We start from the raw sequence: 16,616 nt of genomic DNA, 5'->3' as shown, positions 1-16,616 counted from the left end.
TCTGTGCATCTCCTCACTGGAAGGGATCTGTAACCTGCGGCCACACACTGGGAGCCGGCTGTCCCTGCACTGTCCCACCAGTGCTGGCAGGAAGCCACCGCCTCCATCTGGCAGACCTGTCACCCACTTGGAAGCGGCCGCCCCAAGCAATGAGACTTGTCCCATGGCTCTGGAAGCTCCCCAGAACTGCCAGGGCTTGCAGGAGGGGTCATATCCTCCCTCTGGGCCCTGGCAGGTGTTGGAGTCGGTCACAAGATCGGCCCCCGGCTTCCTAAACTGCTTCCTTCCTGGACACTGCTGCGGTGAGAAGGTCAGTGGGCTGGACACCTGCCCTATGGCTGCACCCAGCCCTACGGCTGCATGGCTGGGAGCAGCCCCAACATGAGGAGACCCAAAGAGGCTGGAGGACTGCGGCAGCTGGGACACCAAATAGCCTTGAAATATACATGATGTGCCACAATTTTGAGTCCTCTCCTATACCTCAGTCACAAGGCAGGAGGAGGAGGTAGCAGTGAAGGCAATAGGTGCAGCCTAAGCCGGGGAATCCCTCTGCCTGCCACAGGCAGCAGAAGAAAGAGGCCACTGGAGCTTGTTTGATAGCTTTATTGCTTCTGTGATATGACTGAATTGATGTGACATAAGCCGGCTTGAAAAGCCTGCGAGACTTCCACCTCCCTGCCTAGAGGGGAAATTAAAAACAAAACAAAACAAAACAAAACAAAACAAAAAAACAACACAAACAAAAAAAAAAACCCAAAACCCCCAAACCTGCAGAAACTAAAACTAGTTTTAAAAACTCATCGAGTTCTTGTACCTCAGTGTGGCACAGTACCGGCGAGCTCACAGCACTTGGAGCAGGTCCCTGTGTCACCTCGGGCTGCAGAGGAGCCCAGAACTGGGAGGTGGCTGCATGGCCTGCACCACAGGACCAGGCTCCGGCCCCGATGCAGCCCCCAGCCCGGCCCTGCACCAGCAGCACAGCCACAGCCGCTGGCATGGGGCTTCCCCAGTCCCGGCATCTCCCCTGGCAGATTCCCTGCCACCCCAATGGCCTTTCTGCACGGCAGCGTGGCAGAGCTGTTAGGCAACCCCGCTCTATATTTAGGCCTTGGAGAATTCCCCTGGGCTCTCCTATCCGAGCTGAAAAAGGTGAGTCATGGTGAGGGAGAGGCCGAGACTCGCATCCGTCCCACTGACCCTGCCCTGACCCATGCACCGCTCTGAGCTGGCAGGACTGCTGCGTTTTGGAAGGCGGGAGGTGGCTGCAGGTGCACACGAGGAGACAGCCAAAGGAGCAGCTGCCAGGAGTGAAACTCCTGGATGGGAGGTGGAATGTGCCAGCAGCATCCTCAGGGCCTGGCCAGAGGATGTTCTGTGGCTGCGCTCATCTCACCAATGTCAATGAGACAGAGAGATGGAGAGAACTGTGGTCCTCTGGCACCTCCATCTTCTCTCCTTCTTCTTGCAGGCGGCCCTGGGCCATGTGCTCAGCTCGTGGGTGCCCTACCAGGGTGCCCACAGTCGCCTCCCCAGCAGCAGGCACAGCTTCCCATCAGGACCTGTCCCTAGGCATGGTGGGGAGCTGGGATGGCAGGGAAAGTGGAGCTTCCTCCATGGGCCTGGAGTCAGCGAGTTGGAACATAATGGTGCCCTACAGCTTTGTAGTGTTCAATAAAACCAACTGAATCAAACTGATGCTATCACAGGTCTCCATGGGGCTCCCTCCACAGCACCTCTGGTGGTAGTGGGGAGCCCAGCACTGACACCGAAGGCTCTTCACCCTCCTCCTGGCTGCAGCTCCCTGCTCTCTGGCATCTCAGCTCCTGCAGCACGTGGATGGGGCCCAGCACCCACCCTGGGGCTCTCACAGCAGCTGAAGACTCAGTTCAAGCATTAGGGTCCAGCTCAGAGCCAGGTCCAGCCCAGGCCCCTGCACTGTTGCTGTGGCAGAGCCTCTGCTGCTGATGGTTCCTGGGCCCAGGCTGCCACATACGAATTGCTAAGGCAGGGAGAATACCCAAGTGAGTTATCTGCCACAGCAGATGCTCCAAATCTGCTGGAAAACCCATCTTTTTGGGCTTTTGGGCATGGAGCATCCTGGGACAAGCATGTACCTGAGGCAGCAGGGAGTGCCTGACTGGCAGGGGAAGGGGACAGGAGTAGGGAAACTGGAAGGAGAATGGAAGGGAGAAACTCCCAGCATCCCTCTGCTTCCTGCAGCTTGTAATCCCAGGGTCACCACCTTCCTCTCCTGCACACCCCTGAGTCTTAGCCCTGGCAAGTCAGTAGGAAAGAGGCCCACGCAAGCCCTTCTCTAGCATCTCCTGTTCATACCGGGGACACGTTCTCCCTTCAGCTTAGAGCAATGCAAGCTGCAGTCCTTGGACTATGCCAGATACAGCACCATGACCCAGCCAGCATCCCTGCAGGATCACCTCCACCAATCCCAGAGGTGGCCTTGACACAGGGACGTGGCTCAGAGGGTACACCACAGTTTCCCTCCTGCCCACGCTCTCCAGGTGGACGAGATCATCCCGCTGTCCTTGCACTCAGCCACGACGCTCAGTTTATTCCAGCTCCTCTGAAATACGTACACAGATCAAATGTGCAAATACTGCATCTTGGGACCAAGACAGCAAAGGAAGGGACGTGCTCCTGAGAGCAGGAGGAGCAGCAGTGCTTGAGCAGCACGGGAGGAGCTTGGACATGAAGTGAGCAGGGGCCAAGTAGAAGGCAAGGGTTCCCAGCAGGCCCCCACACTTGCCAGCACGCTCCATCATTGCTGAGGTCACAAGTCACTTAAATAGGGAACATGATCGAGTCCGGAACATAAAACATCTTCGGTGGCCTGCTCTTCATATGCAAAGCTTCAGATCCACACGCAGCATCTGACCTCCTTCCAAAAAACAAACCACTGATCTCCCCCACAAAAAAAAGCAGGATGCTGTCCAGAAATGGTGACACCGATCTGCACGGACTCCACGAGGGCTCTGCACAGCAAGCACGGACCTGACAGCCCTGAGCACGAGGTGGGCTCCGCAGTGCTGTGACGGGCAGGATGGTGGGTCTGTTGCAGGCAGAGAGCCACCAGTTCCAGAGTCAGGGCAGAGCAAACAGCTATGGAAAACGCAGCCAAGTGAAGTGGCTGCTGCTGCCGCTTCTACGTAGGAAGCGAGGAAAAGTGCAGAAAAACAAACCCGTGCTCATCTCCAATGAGAAGCTCCAAGTGGAGAACGAGGGAAAGCCAACCTCCCTTTAAATTATAGCAGCACCAACAACACTGACGTTTTGGACGGATTTGTTTTCCTGGGGAAAGGTCTGAGGGCAGTGAGAATGCAGATGGAGCGTGGAGAGGCCGAGCTTTCCGTAGGGCTGTGCACAAGCAGACTTTGCTTTGCACCTTGGTAATTCTAGGATGATTTCAGCAGAGTTTCTTTTAAAAAATAATACTTTGTACATTCAGGCACTGCTGCCTCGGAGCAGCGTCACCTCCCATTTGGCACAAATCGCTTTACTCACAAACCTTTCCTCTCTCTCCTGAGTCTTTCCTGTTTAATTCTGGACACAGAAGATGCATCTGTGATGTAGAGTTCAAGAACTGCCTACTCAGCCCCTTGCCCGCCTCCTGCCAGACCCAGAACTGGAGGCAGCAGATGCAACCCTCCTGCAGCCCAGCGATGCGAGAGGGCCTTCCCAGAGCACCTGGGCATCTCTGTGTGTCTCCAGGGAAGTGGGATTCTTGTAGGGGGCTGCCAGTGCCTGCTTCCGGAGCCGCAGCGTGTGTCTTCCTCTCCTCCCTTTGAGGCAGGGGCTGCAGCCACTCAGATCCCACTGGTCAGGTCCGTGATGACTCGGGCTTTCACCAGCTTCCTCAGGAACTCCTTTTCCCGTTGGATGTTGTGCGTCCAGGACTAGAAGGAAATGGGAAAGACAGAGGTCACCAGCTATCCTAGCCATGTGTGCTCTTGCACCCCACATTGTGGGAGGCTTCAGCTGGGGCAGGGCAAGGATACAGGCCCTGGTGCCACCAGAAGAGTCCCTGCAGTCCAAGGACCTTCTCTGATCAAAAGCAGATAAAGCCAGCAGTCAGACGTGTGTATCTGAGGCAGGGGTTGGGTGAACCTTTTTGACATTGTGAGATCTGGGCATCTCAGGTACCTTCACCTTGGGCAGACATATCAACACGTGTCCAACAGCACAGCATTAAGACATCTATGTGTGGAGGATGCTCATCCTGAAGTGTTAAAGATTTGTTAGTCACATGCCTGGTCTCACGGAGTTCTCTCCTGGTGTTGTGTGCTCCTCAGCATTGGATTTCTACAGCAGAGCAGCAGCCCCTGTCCTGCCTCCGCCAGCCCTAACAGCAGGAAATTGCATGCTAAAGGTTACACTAATACAATGAGAAGGGTGAAATGGTCACATCTCCCAGCCAGGCGTCTCGGAGCAGTGATCGCTATAGCTGTTGGCAGCCCACCCAGATGCGTTCCCTGGAGCAGGCTTTAGCAGTGATCACAGCATTTGCCACCACTCCACTGCGCTTGTATTGTTACAGCACTTAATGAAAGCAGTGAGTAATTTGTCCCCTGGGGAGACAGACAGCAGGGAAAAGCAACTTTCCCCAAAATCTCCCAGTGAGACAAGAATGCCAGGGAAGGGATCCACATCTCCAGCACGGTGCTCTGGGCAGCAGGTACTACTGGCTCTAAGTCAGATCTGGGATAAAATCCCTCCAGGAGAGCTCCCCAGAAATAGCTTCAACCGGCAGAGCGAGGGCACTTGGTCAGCTGGGGGCTTGTGCACAGTCCCTGCCATGCAACGGCACCCGCACTGACAGCACAGCCCCTTGCTACGAGCACATGGCACCGGCAGAGGCAGCCAAGTGTGTGTAGTGTGTGTGTGCTGCTGCCAGTGCACAGCGAGTGGCTGTCTGCTGGCACAGGGGTTGTGCTGTGAGATCCTCAGCTTAGTGGGTGCTCTTTCCCTTGCATCCGGCTGGACTTGTTCAGAGCCCACCTGGAGCATCAAGGAGCCCAACTGTTCCTGACAGCACAGGCTCATCCCTCTCTCGTGTCTTTCTTTCTCATCAGACAGGGGGAGAAGCTAATTGGTTTTACCCAATATGACCTCCATGCATCCTATGCTACATAATGACATACATGGAAAGTGGAGCAGCAGCCACTTCTGAGCAAACTTCAAACATCAGCACAGGCTACAAAACAAGGAGGCAAGCTGCTGTGAAAGGCACAAGCAGAGCAGGAATCTGAGTATGGGAGGTGGGTGACAAAACTGTGGCTGATACAACTGCACTGCCTTACACCACAGCCCGGGTCTGGCTCCTGCACTGCACACCAGGCTGCTGGCCAGGCATACAAACCTCAAGCTGCTCACAGCATAAGGGCTGCTCTGTACCCCGGCCACAAGCCTGTTTCTAAGCAGAAAGCCACATGTAAGGGAAATTCAACCTCCCAGCTGATCCATGGCTATCACTGATACCTGTGGCAATGCCTTGTCGTTGAACATAAGACCACAGAGGCAGAAGAATGGGCTTCTGTCCCCTGCAAAGAGCACCCGCAGAGCTCACACTGCACTGCTGTGCACCCAACAGCATCACAGGCAGGAGGGATGCAGCATGTCTTCAACACCAGCTCAGGTTACTGATTGCAGGAGGACTCGCCCCACTGACAGACAGAGCTAATCAGGCGAAAGAGACTGCATTCCAGTGTGAGCGGCTGTGGGGGGAAAAAGATCTGGAGCAAATTTTTCAAAACTGCCAGAAAGAAGCAGGCACCTCATTCCCATCACTGCTGAATGGGGAAAGGCAACAAACTGCACTGCAAAACCTGCGTGGGAACTGAGTGCTGCAGATGCAGAGAGATGATGCTCCATATCCATGCTGCGCGCCACAAAGTGCAAAGAATCCCAAGCATGGTGCTGCCAGCAGCGTCCGCATAGGGGCCAGTCCTCAATAGGCACAGGTCTGCTTTGCAGCCAGGACCACACTAGGGCTGTTGCAGGGGAAGTTCTCTGTATCACACCGAGTATTTGCCACCACTTGTTGGTTAAGATGAGATGCTCAAGCTGTCCTGGTCTTCTTTCAGCGGATGCAATGTCCTAAGGTGCAGCAGGGTGGTAAGGGAGAGGCAATGCTTTGACCACCTGTGACTCCACAGACAGGACAGTGCTGGCAGTGCTTGTTTTGACATTTTAGGCACAGCAGAATCCACACCTGGAGGAGGATTACATGAAGTGGCCACAATGAAGCAGCTTATTCCTGATAGCATTGCTGCAACTAAGCCTTTTTTTTCTGCCCTTGGATGCTAGTTGTGCTTGGGCTGCCCTGGCAAAATGCTCAGTGCCCCTTCTGATGGCTTTGTCCCTTTCTTCCCATGTGCACTCATTTCCTATTCCTGTATTCTCAGAGCTCTTGCCCTAAATCCTAAAGCCACACATCAGCATCACAAGCAGCAAACTCCAGTTACTTCCCTGTGAATCTGCACCTCCAGAGCCCTTGTTATTTGGGGACCAGCTGGGATTTCCTTTGCTTGAGGTCTTTCACTGATTAGTGGATGCTTGCTCTTTTTTGTTGCAACAGCAGCAGGTGGAGAGCAGTACATGCACTGTTCTGGCTGTCTGTTCCACAGGGGCTGCACTCGGTCTGATGTATGATCGTTGGCTTACAGTCATTAGATCTAAATGTGTCATCAGTTAAAGCTACCTTTCAGGACTACATGCAAACACAGCAGTACCAGAACCACTGCTTTTTTTCTTGATGATCCCACAAGGAAGCCCAAAACATCCTCTGTCTCTTCCAATGAAGCCAAAGAGAGTATTTTCAGATTAAGAAAATGTTTTAGAAACCACCCCAGCAGGAAGATAAGTCACCATCTGCAATCAATTACAACTGTGGCTATGGCTGGGCTTCAGAGTATGTCTTATCAAATAAGTTGCAATACCATAAAATACAGGAAGATTAAATAAAAGAGAATAAAGTTGACAAGGAATGCACTCAAGGAACAGAGTAGATTCTAAAGGCAGAGGTTACATCCTCTGTATTTCTGCAGCTCAGCAGCATTTATCCCTGAAACCCACACAGAAGCAGTTTGCTCTTTCTAGAATTCCCTTCCTTGAGTCTTCCCAGAGCTGCATCTGCCTTTTTTCTACATCAATAACCTCACATCCTGAATTATCCTGGCACTTATTAGTACTTATCTAAGTACTTCCCTCCTCTGTCGTGTCATTGCCAAATCATGCTTTCTCGAATAGAACCAAAGTCTCTGTTCTTGTTCCACACTGAATGAGCCTCCATTCATACTACCAGGTTTCATCCCATTTGCTCCTGTTCTTAAGGTAACCGTGGTCTTCCTGGATGATCTTTTGATTCTCTTTGTGTTGACCACACCTGGTTTTGTATCATCACAAATTCCGCTCGCACACCACTGCCTTCGGAGCCAAAAACCATTAATGCAAACACTACACATGACCTCCTCTGGGGGAACTCCCAGCCTCCCATTGAGTGCTGCTCTTTGTTTTCTCCTTCACAGGGACTATTCACGTACAGGTGTTGCACCAACCCATAACTTCTGAAGCTTAACTAATAATATCTCACATGGCACAGTTTCACACGCTTAACTGAACTTCAGTTGACTGATCTACTACACTTCCTCTGTCCCTTGAATGATTTTTTTTTTTAATCAAATAAAGATATTAAATTAGTTTTTGTAACCCACCTTTGGTAAATCCATGTTGTGTTTGCTTTCAGGATTTAATTATTCTTTCATTCAAACTCTGCTCTGAAGTTCTGAATAGCACCTCTGAGGTCAGACTGAGAGGTCTGAATCTGACAGGAAAATTTCCCTCGCCTCACTTCCACCCCCCCCCCCCCCCCAGAAGAAAGGAAATACAGGTATTATATCCACTATAATCTAATCCTGTGGAACCAGACATAACCCAATAGAAAGACCTTTTCCTCTGGACTTGTGGCTTAATTGGTTCAGCAATGCAGTGCTGGAATGGAGATGTCCCAGGCTTCCTCACCCACAGCATTGCCTCCACCAGCTTTCTGCCTTTCACTACTGAGCCAGTCACATTCTGTCCCTGTGAACTTCTCTCCACAACTCACCCTTTCCCTAACATTCACCACGTCACTCTTAGAGAGGTAACACATTCACTTACACAGCTCCTGCTTAGGCTCTTTAATCTCTGTGCCTTCCGCTGCCTTCACCTCCCTGGATGCCACACCCCTCATAATTCTTTCCTTGTTTCCATATCATTTTCCTTTGCATCACCTAATTCAGCCTGACTTTGGCTGGTTTCCATTTTATTGCTGCCCTTTCTGTCCAATAAGATGAAGTCTCCTCTCTTCCTCATGCCTTCTCTTGCTCCTCCAACCCACTCCAAAGCAACTTACCGAGTTTTATCTCAAACCTTTTCCTATCAATTCTTTCTTTGCTACAAACATGAATCACAATTTTTGCACTTTGGAGAAGAGGAAAGAGGAAAGAGGAGAGGAGAGGGAGAAGGTGAAGGTGAAGGAGAAGGAGAAGGAGATGGAGAAGGAGAAGGAAGGAAAATTTCAGATCCCCTCTACAAGGAGTTGAGCTGCTTGGTGCATCCACTCTTGCCTTTCCATTTAATGATCAAGGGTTATTTCCAATGGCTCTCTGCATGCTTGCTAAAATCAGCTCTGGAAGGATGTCAGCTCTTCTTGTCCCCTTGTGGTTGGTGACAGAAGCTGCACTATGAAATCTGGGGATACCTGGGCTCCCTCTGGCAAACATGCTGGCTTCGGTGTACCTCTGTGACATTACCCATCACAGAGGGCTGAGTTCAATGCTGGGGTCAGCAGCTGGGCTCCAACACACTTCTATAGATCTTTTATCGTCTTTCTTTTCATACAGTGATCTTCATCAAAACTTAGTTCTGCTTTTATCCATGCCACAATCTTCCCTTCCCTGCTGTTAGGGCTCAGTGATGCCCCAAAGGCATCACCATATTTTTGTCCCACCGAACAATGCGATACCTGTGCTACAGTAGTGACTGCTATCCCACCAATCTTTTCTAGACCCCTATTGCATAGACACAGCCCTTATGCACAGAAACGGCATATGAGGCCTTCGTTCCGCCAAAACGCTGTCAAACAGGTGGCTTCTAAACAAAGACAAAAATGTATAAACCTCATCAGTCATCACTGTGGGCCCCAAGAAAAAGCAGCGCCCTTTCAGAGGTCCCCCTGCCCCAGCCCCTAACCTCCCCCTCCAGAGCTGACCTCCATTTCAGTGTGCACCATTCCTTGTACTCCAATGGCAATTCATCAGCCAGGCTCGAATGGCTGTGTTTTCAGTCTATAAATCACTAGGCCAGACATCTGCCTTGCTTTCAAAGGAGTTTTGTTCTTCTTGTTGGCTACCGCAAACTTTTAGGTGCTCGGAGGCCAGGAGCAGCCTTGTTACCCCCTCCCAAGCAACCTTCCTTCATTTAAAATGCAAAAGACTGCTTCACAGAGAGAGCCCAGATGATAATAAAGCACTATTGTTTGTGTCTCTATAGGCTGAGGCTCCAAACGTGATGTTTGCGGATCATTCTGAGAGGTGGGGAGAGACAGAGACAAAGCTGTGTGTCACTGCGTGCTGCAGGCCACCTCCCTGGGCGTCGTGACAGCCCTTACACACATTGAATGAGTAGTGTTAGGTGTCCTCCAGCATCCCACAATACAGGGGAAGCCTGCTGCCATCAGAAAGGAGCCATCAAAGGCGGCATGTGGCCTTGCCCTTGGGTCAGGCGGCAAGGGATGAGGTGCCAGGCACAGCTGTATCAAAGGCACTGCCACCTCCGCAGCGGCGGCACTGCTGCTTGATCTGCTACCGCGCTGAGAGATCCGTCTGTGGGCAGCCACAGACGGATCTGTGCCGATAAAAGGGCAGATCCCAGCTCCGGGCCTGGGGAAGGCAGTGTGTGCTGCTGGGTGCAGGGCAGAGCTCGCAGAGGAGGGGTTCTGGGAGCTTTGTTCTTCTGATTTAACACAGCCTCCTGCTCGCTCCCTTCTAAAATGATTCCTTCTTTTCCTCACCTCCACGTCCATGTTTCTTTTCTTTATGCTCCAGGAGGATCTGAAACTTCTCCTACATTAACAGACAGTGACCTGCGACAAAAACATACCTTTATGGAGTGCTAAGGCAGGAAGCACCAAGGGACCTGAGCAAGAAATTAAAACGCGATAAATGAAAAAAAAAAAAATTCAGCTTGACAGCTCATCACCATATGAACAGAATCAAGTGAGCATACACCTTGGCAAGGGCTCGCTCATCTTCTGTACAGCATCCAGGGAAGCAGCCAAGGGTTGAAAGCTGTTACAGGTTATTGGCAATAGGGAAAATAGGAAGTGAAGGGAGATGACAAGCTTAAACCTTTCATATTTTGTAAGTTGAAAGAAAAAGACGGGATCAGAACTGAAAAATAATGTGCAAGAATTCACACAGTGGTTTTCCAGTAATAGATGGGAAAGCAGTGGGCCCACACAGCTCATAAACCCCTGTGGGAGTTCTAGACAGGACTTTAGCATCTCTCCTTTCTTCCAGAGCAGGAAACGACTGTTCAGGCTTCAGAGTCTGAGGTGTGGGAAGAATTGGAAGCAGCTGCCTCCTGCAGTAGCAATAACAGCACAGTTCTGGACCTGGAGGGCCTTCACCCCAGCCAGGAAAGCAAAGACTAAGCAAATCCATACACTCAGGCTGCCTGTTCAGACTCTTGGAAATGCAACCCGCTACAGAGCAACAGGAAAAATCACATTCATTTCCACAGAGATTTTATCACCTCAGTCTTGGCATGGGAGAGGCATCTCCGCCCAGCTGTGAGCAAGCGAGCACATTTTGCTGGCTTTTTTTATGTAATCAGAACAAATTCCTTGGAGATGAGTCACAGTGTTTCAGGGGGGGTGGGGGTGTCTGAGGAGATGTCAAGATGGCCTCAAGTAGAACTCAGTGACACACCTCACCACGGGACCCATCCCCTGTGGGCACTGGGCAACGGAAGGGGATCGACGGATGTTTCCGGGAGGATCTTCAAAGCCACACACGAGTGGCATCTCCAGATTCAGCATGCTGTTGTGTTTACATTTCTTCTGTGAAGACAGTGATGGTTTCAGGGTGGAGCTGGAGTGCTTCCCTGCAGCTGCTCCTGAGACTTAAACACTGAATATTGCTCAGTAGTTGGGGCTGAAGGTCGGGTTACGGGATGGGGTTGTGCTTCAGGAGCCATCCAGGGCCATGACTGCCCTCTTCTCATGAAACTGTAGGTATTCGGTCCATCAGCGAGCCACAACGCCTGCTATTTCCACCTTTGTTTAACACTTTCAGCTTCCCCAGAGTCTGGGATGAACCAGACCTCGATACTATTCTGGAGGTCCAAAGGTAACACTGAGAAAAATGTTATGGAGATTGATGGGCCTTTGGGTATAGGAGCAGATGGACCAGATGAACGCCTTGGTGGAGCCTGGCTCTGGGTCAGACTCATTTCACTTGTACTGATGGCGAGGTTTGGCACAAGGTGCCAACAAGGTCAGCCTCCAGATTTGCAAACCACATGCAGGGCTGTCTCTGAGCAAAACGTGCAGAGCATGTCCAGTCTAGAGTGGGGCAAATCTGCATTTGTGAGTTATCTGAGGACAACTGCAGAAGACAACTCAGCTGTCATGCCCTTCACCTTTCAACTTCACCCTCAGGTGACTAACAATTACCAGCTACCATTAATATTAAATGGGAGAGAAAGAAATACAATCTTCTTCCTGCTCTTCACATTCCACAATATCGCAAACAATTTGTCATATAGGGAGGGGCAGGGGCAGGAGGAGCATTAATTATTGATACTTGGGAACAGATGGCTTTTCTTGTACCAGGACAGCGAAATATAAGAGGAGACAGTGGGCGAGCATGTGAGGATTAGATGGGCAGAAACAGATCAGATAACCAGCCTTCAAGTGGAACAGGAACCTTCCTCCTAGAACCAGCCCTGCAGAGCTCTCATCAATGGCCTCGGCTGTAGAAACAAACCCGTTGACATCTGAATTAGTGAGGCTTCACCAGAACCTTTCAACGCTCCCTCACCTCCATACAGAACATCTAGGGCATGCCGACTGACAGCTTCCAGACAGCAGAGCCCAGTCAAACCCAGCACAGGCTGGTCTCTCTAGGAGACCTTACTGGTTGCTTTTCTCATGTTCACCCCACCTACTTCACTGTGCCGTGCTGAGACCACATACTGTGTTCAAGAGTGACTCCCTCCTGTCTTGTCTTCCACTGGCTTCTGCTTCTTGCTCAGGGTGCTGGCCTCAAGAATCAAAGATCCAAGCAGCCTGCACACATGTGACAGGGCTCAGGGTCCCATGCACACTCACATCAGCAGGAACCGATAGTGCCCCAGGGGGTGGCAAGAAAGGGGCAGAGGAATGGGAAGCTCACTCACAGCAGAGCTTGTACTTTTTTTCTCACTGCAGACTCCTCTTAGTGGTGCCTCCTGACTTTCCCCTCCAAGAGCTTTCCTGCTCCCTGCTGACATCTGTCACCCTATGAAGCAAGGGGGTGGGTGAGTGTAAGAGTAACACAGGGTGCTGCAGCCCCCTCATTCCCTCTGGCATGCTGTAGGTTGTGTGTTACTTGCATCAGTGGCTCCCAGGTGAGGCCCTTGAGCATTTTAACTCTTCTCTTGCAGAGGACCAGAGATGTCATCCAACTCCTTTTCCCACCAAGCCATGCAAAGAGCGAGAGCAAGACTTCATTCTTGTCAGCTCCCACTCTGACATCAGGGACACTTTCCAGGCTGCGAAACAGTCTTGGCACAGGACACAGGCTGTGAGTGCCCCCGCATTCAAGAGCTGACCGTAGGACTTAATAGCCTCCTTAAGATACAGGAAGAACAACTGGGTAAGAGAGATTTGGCACAAGGGTCCTCCTTACAGTCCTCCTTACTGTGGTCATAAGCAAATTGCTCAGCAAAGAGTCAGATCTGGGCAAGTCAATATGATACCTTTCCTTCTACTGCAACAATGATATTCCTCAGATATTGCTGGCTCAGGGATTTCACAAGATGCCATCTCTGTATGTACTGAATAAACATGATTCTCCTCTTTGAATGTATCCCTTAAATCCCATAAATGAACACTTGCCAAGACAGATTAAATCTATGCTTATTCCATAGAGCAAAGCAGATTTTCGTGCTCTCTCTTTAGGTGCAGAAGATACCTCAGGATCACAATATATATGGGGATCTCCTCGCAATCTTTTCTCAAACTCAATTTGTTCCAAAGCCTCACTGCTACCATAATGATATGATCTTCTAATTTCTCTAGCTGACTAGGCACTGATTGCTAATTCCTCCCAGTGAGCCTAAGGTTGTGCAGCCTGCAGTCTGTGAGAGCCCCAAGACATGTACAGCCTTATGAATTAGAGAAATACATCTTCCAGGCTTCCCTTCTGACCTGGATCAGTGGCACACTGGTTGAGGTGAACAAATATAAATGCCTGGGCATAGCAACTGTTGGTGAACAACACAAGCATTCCCTCCCTCTGAGCATTTCCCCTTCTTGACTGCATAATGAGGAGTAAGACTGAGAAAGTTCCTCTTATCTAAGAGACAGTGAAGGCGAGGAAGCAATTTTAGAATGACCTGTGCAACATGTATGCTGGAAACAACAGGGCTCGACTAAAAAAGTCTGCAAACTTTCCCAGTATAAAAGGTACTGAGGCCAGTACCAAAGTTTGCCCTAATTCAGCACAGGAAATGGTCATATCTGAAATACTGCTGTATTATAACAACATTTGAGCTTCTGTTCCTCTAAAAGCACTGTACATCTCACTAGGACAGCACCAGAAAATATTTCTAAGGTAGAGCTGGCATTAAGGAGAGGCCTCCACGTGATTACACTAGCTAACTGCTGCTTCAGTCAGCTGAGAGCCAGCACAAGCTGATCTCACCTCCCCCACATTTCACAGGGGCTGAGTAAGGGATCATCTAGCAAAAGAAGCCTGTGGATTAGAGAGCAATACAATGGATCACAGAGCTGTAACAGGTCACATCTTAACCCCTGAGCAGATTTGTTCCCTTTCATCCTATCTGAGGTAATATGCCACTCTGAGAATAATAGAATGGCTTAGGTTAGAGGAGACATTAAAGATCATCTAATTCCAACTCCCTACCATGGGCTGGTTGCCATCTACCAGATCAGGCTGCCCAAGATCCCACCCAACCCAGCCCTTGAGCAGCTCTAAGGATGGGACACCCACAGCTCTCTGGGCAAAGAAGATGGAATCAAATTATACACACATTCCAGAGAACTTTTCCCAGTAGAAATAACTGTTTTAAACACACACTGTGCTTGGGAGAATGTCTAGAATTTTATGGCCAAATGCCTGGCTGGAGCTGTCTTTTGACCCGCACAGGAAAGCCGTGAGTCAACATCACCATCCCAGTTGGTCTCTGGAGTAAGGGTGGTTGTGGGCTTGGGAGGAAGACGTGCTTAGTGGGAGCTTCCTACCTCTTTGATGGCAGACATCTTGATGTTCTCATAGTAGTGCAGTGGTGCATTGGGTGAACTCATGTCATAGCCAAACCCAGCGACTGCCACCTCATCACAGTTGTGGAGCGCCATGGTTATTGCTACGCTTCCCAAAGTGGGGATGTTCTGGGAAGAGAGAAAGCAGGAATGGAAGCCATTAGCAGGTTGTCATTTGTTTTATCAAGGATTCCTTTTTATTGTCTCTGTTCAAAAGATACTGCTATTAAGCACAGAATACAGAATAGAATGTTTGGCTACATCTGCACACAAGTTGCTCAGTGCCAGCCTGCAGAGTCAATATCTTCCCAGCTTGCAAAGAAAATCCACTGTTAGCTTCCTGCAAAGCATCTAGCACAAAAGCAGTGGCTCTTGTTTGGGACTCCAAGACCTGATTCTCCAGGGAAGACGGGACAAATGTGAATGGTTGGACTCCCAGAAGCCATTCAAAGAGGGCTGCTAGCACCCTGAGCAGATGCCAGCCTCAACCCTTCCCATTTCATCTGGCTCCTATAGTGCCATCGGATGGCTGCAGCTGCTCTTGTGAGCACAGATGAACACGACAGCGGTGATGGATGAGCGTTTCCAGAGTTGAACACTAGCTCACAGACATTTCTAACTCCCCTTTAACCAGATCAATCCACTGAGTTAAGCTTTACCACAGGGGCTAGGGAGAGGCTGAGAAATCCACCCACATATCTTATCTTCAATTGTAGATTCATCCAACACGACCGTATCAAAAGTATCACGAACACAGAGGACATGCTCAGACAGTCACTGGGGGTGACAGCTTCTCACTTGAGATACAAAAACCAAACATGAGCTTACGTCTTGCAGGTAAAAGAGATTTCCCAATACCAGTGAGCAATGCCATTGCATTTCACCCAACGTTCAAAGAACTCTGGAGACGGACATGCTTTGAATTTCTGCCTCTAACTCAAAGGAACCAGCTTTAAGCAGCACACTCCCGTGCTCACATCTGATTGCCTGATCAAGTCCTGAGAGCGGTGTCTTCCAGGCAGAGAACTCCATCCATATGCAACTGAGACGAGCAGAATTGAGAGGACAACCTATGCGTGCACTACAGTATACTGAAACTACTCTAATCTGAAGACAAGTGTGCAAAAATGCAATGACCTCTCATGTTTAAATAAATGATCATTAAATTCGAACATTTACAGTGCAATTGTAACTGTGCACATCTGAACTGAAAAGACTTCACTTCTGGGCCAGCTCTAGATGTCAGGAAGAAAAGACAGAGCCATTTTGCTGTTTGACATAAATCGACAAACAATATTGGGTTTATTCTAGTTGCTTCAGTTAATTGTTAATTCACCAGTGGTCATAAAATCTCAAGGATATATTTAAAAAAAAAAAAGGAAAGAGTTGAATGGGCAAGGATAAGAAAAGTCCATTGAATTTCAGAATGTACAAGAATATCCTGCCTTCCCAGACCTGGCAATTCAAATGCAGATATCGTCAGCTTTATGTTTTACTTAGGAGATGACATTCAGATGTCACTTGAATTGCATCAGCTGATATGTGGATGTGCCACAGAACTGTTTCCCCCAAGCTGAGCTGTAGTTACAGTGTCCAAAACACAGCAAAGAAATGGTTGTGTTTTTGAGAATGGATCATTGTTGGGGAATATGACGGCGCTGACACCACCCACACTTAACTGGGCCCATTCCCACGCTACAGTTCTGGGGACACGCGGGGTCTTTGCCTGGAGGGAATTTTATTGGCCAAGTTAACGTTCAAGAGCTAACTTTCTAATGTGAGTCTTGCAAACCACAGAGAATTAATCATACTACCCAACCTCATGGGAGAACTGCCAAACCGCCACGACTTTCTCTCAAGCATAGTCTTATTTCTGCCTGGGGAGCAACTGATAACACAAATCAAAAGTGAACTTTCCCTTTGCTCACCAAATACCTGTTTCACTTTATTCTATGTACAAATCCTCCAATGGCTTTTATGGAAACACAGGAGATAATTTTCTAATCTGTTTCTGGTCTTTAATAGTTCCCAACATTGCAGTATCTCAGCACTGCCTGCTCCTCTTTGTAGAATG

The 16,616-nt window shown here is 49.7% G+C and overlaps 1 protein-coding gene across 10 annotated transcripts in view; it reads right to left on the bottom strand.

Moving 5' to 3' along the window:
• Positions 1-587: 587 nt before the first annotated feature.
• The window catches only part of ST3GAL3 (ST3 beta-galactoside alpha-2,3-sialyltransferase 3), a 147,161-nt gene continuing 131,132 nt past the window's right edge, over positions 588-16,616 (bottom strand). For 9 of the 10 annotated variants that reach the window (XM_085231243.1, XM_085231248.1, XM_085231250.1 and 6 more), the window contains 2 exons: positions 14,525-14,671; positions 588-3,911 (listed from right to left, as the gene is read on the bottom strand). In XM_085231243.1, the coding sequence (XP_085087369.1) occupies positions 3,822-3,911; positions 14,525-14,671 (237 nt within the window). In that variant the 3' untranslated portion in view covers positions 588-3,821. The remainder of the gene's footprint in view (positions 3,912-14,524; positions 14,672-16,616) is intronic. The other variant, XM_085231245.1, reaches the window with a different exon arrangement.

Source organism: Meleagris gallopavo, chromosome 10 (assembly GCF_905368555.1).
Source record: "Meleagris gallopavo chromosome 10, MGAL_WU_HG_1.1, whole genome shotgun sequence".
NCBI classification, from domain to species: Eukaryota; Metazoa; Chordata; class Aves; order Galliformes; family Phasianidae; genus Meleagris; species Meleagris gallopavo.
This window is presented reverse-complemented; position numbering and strand designations above follow the sequence as displayed.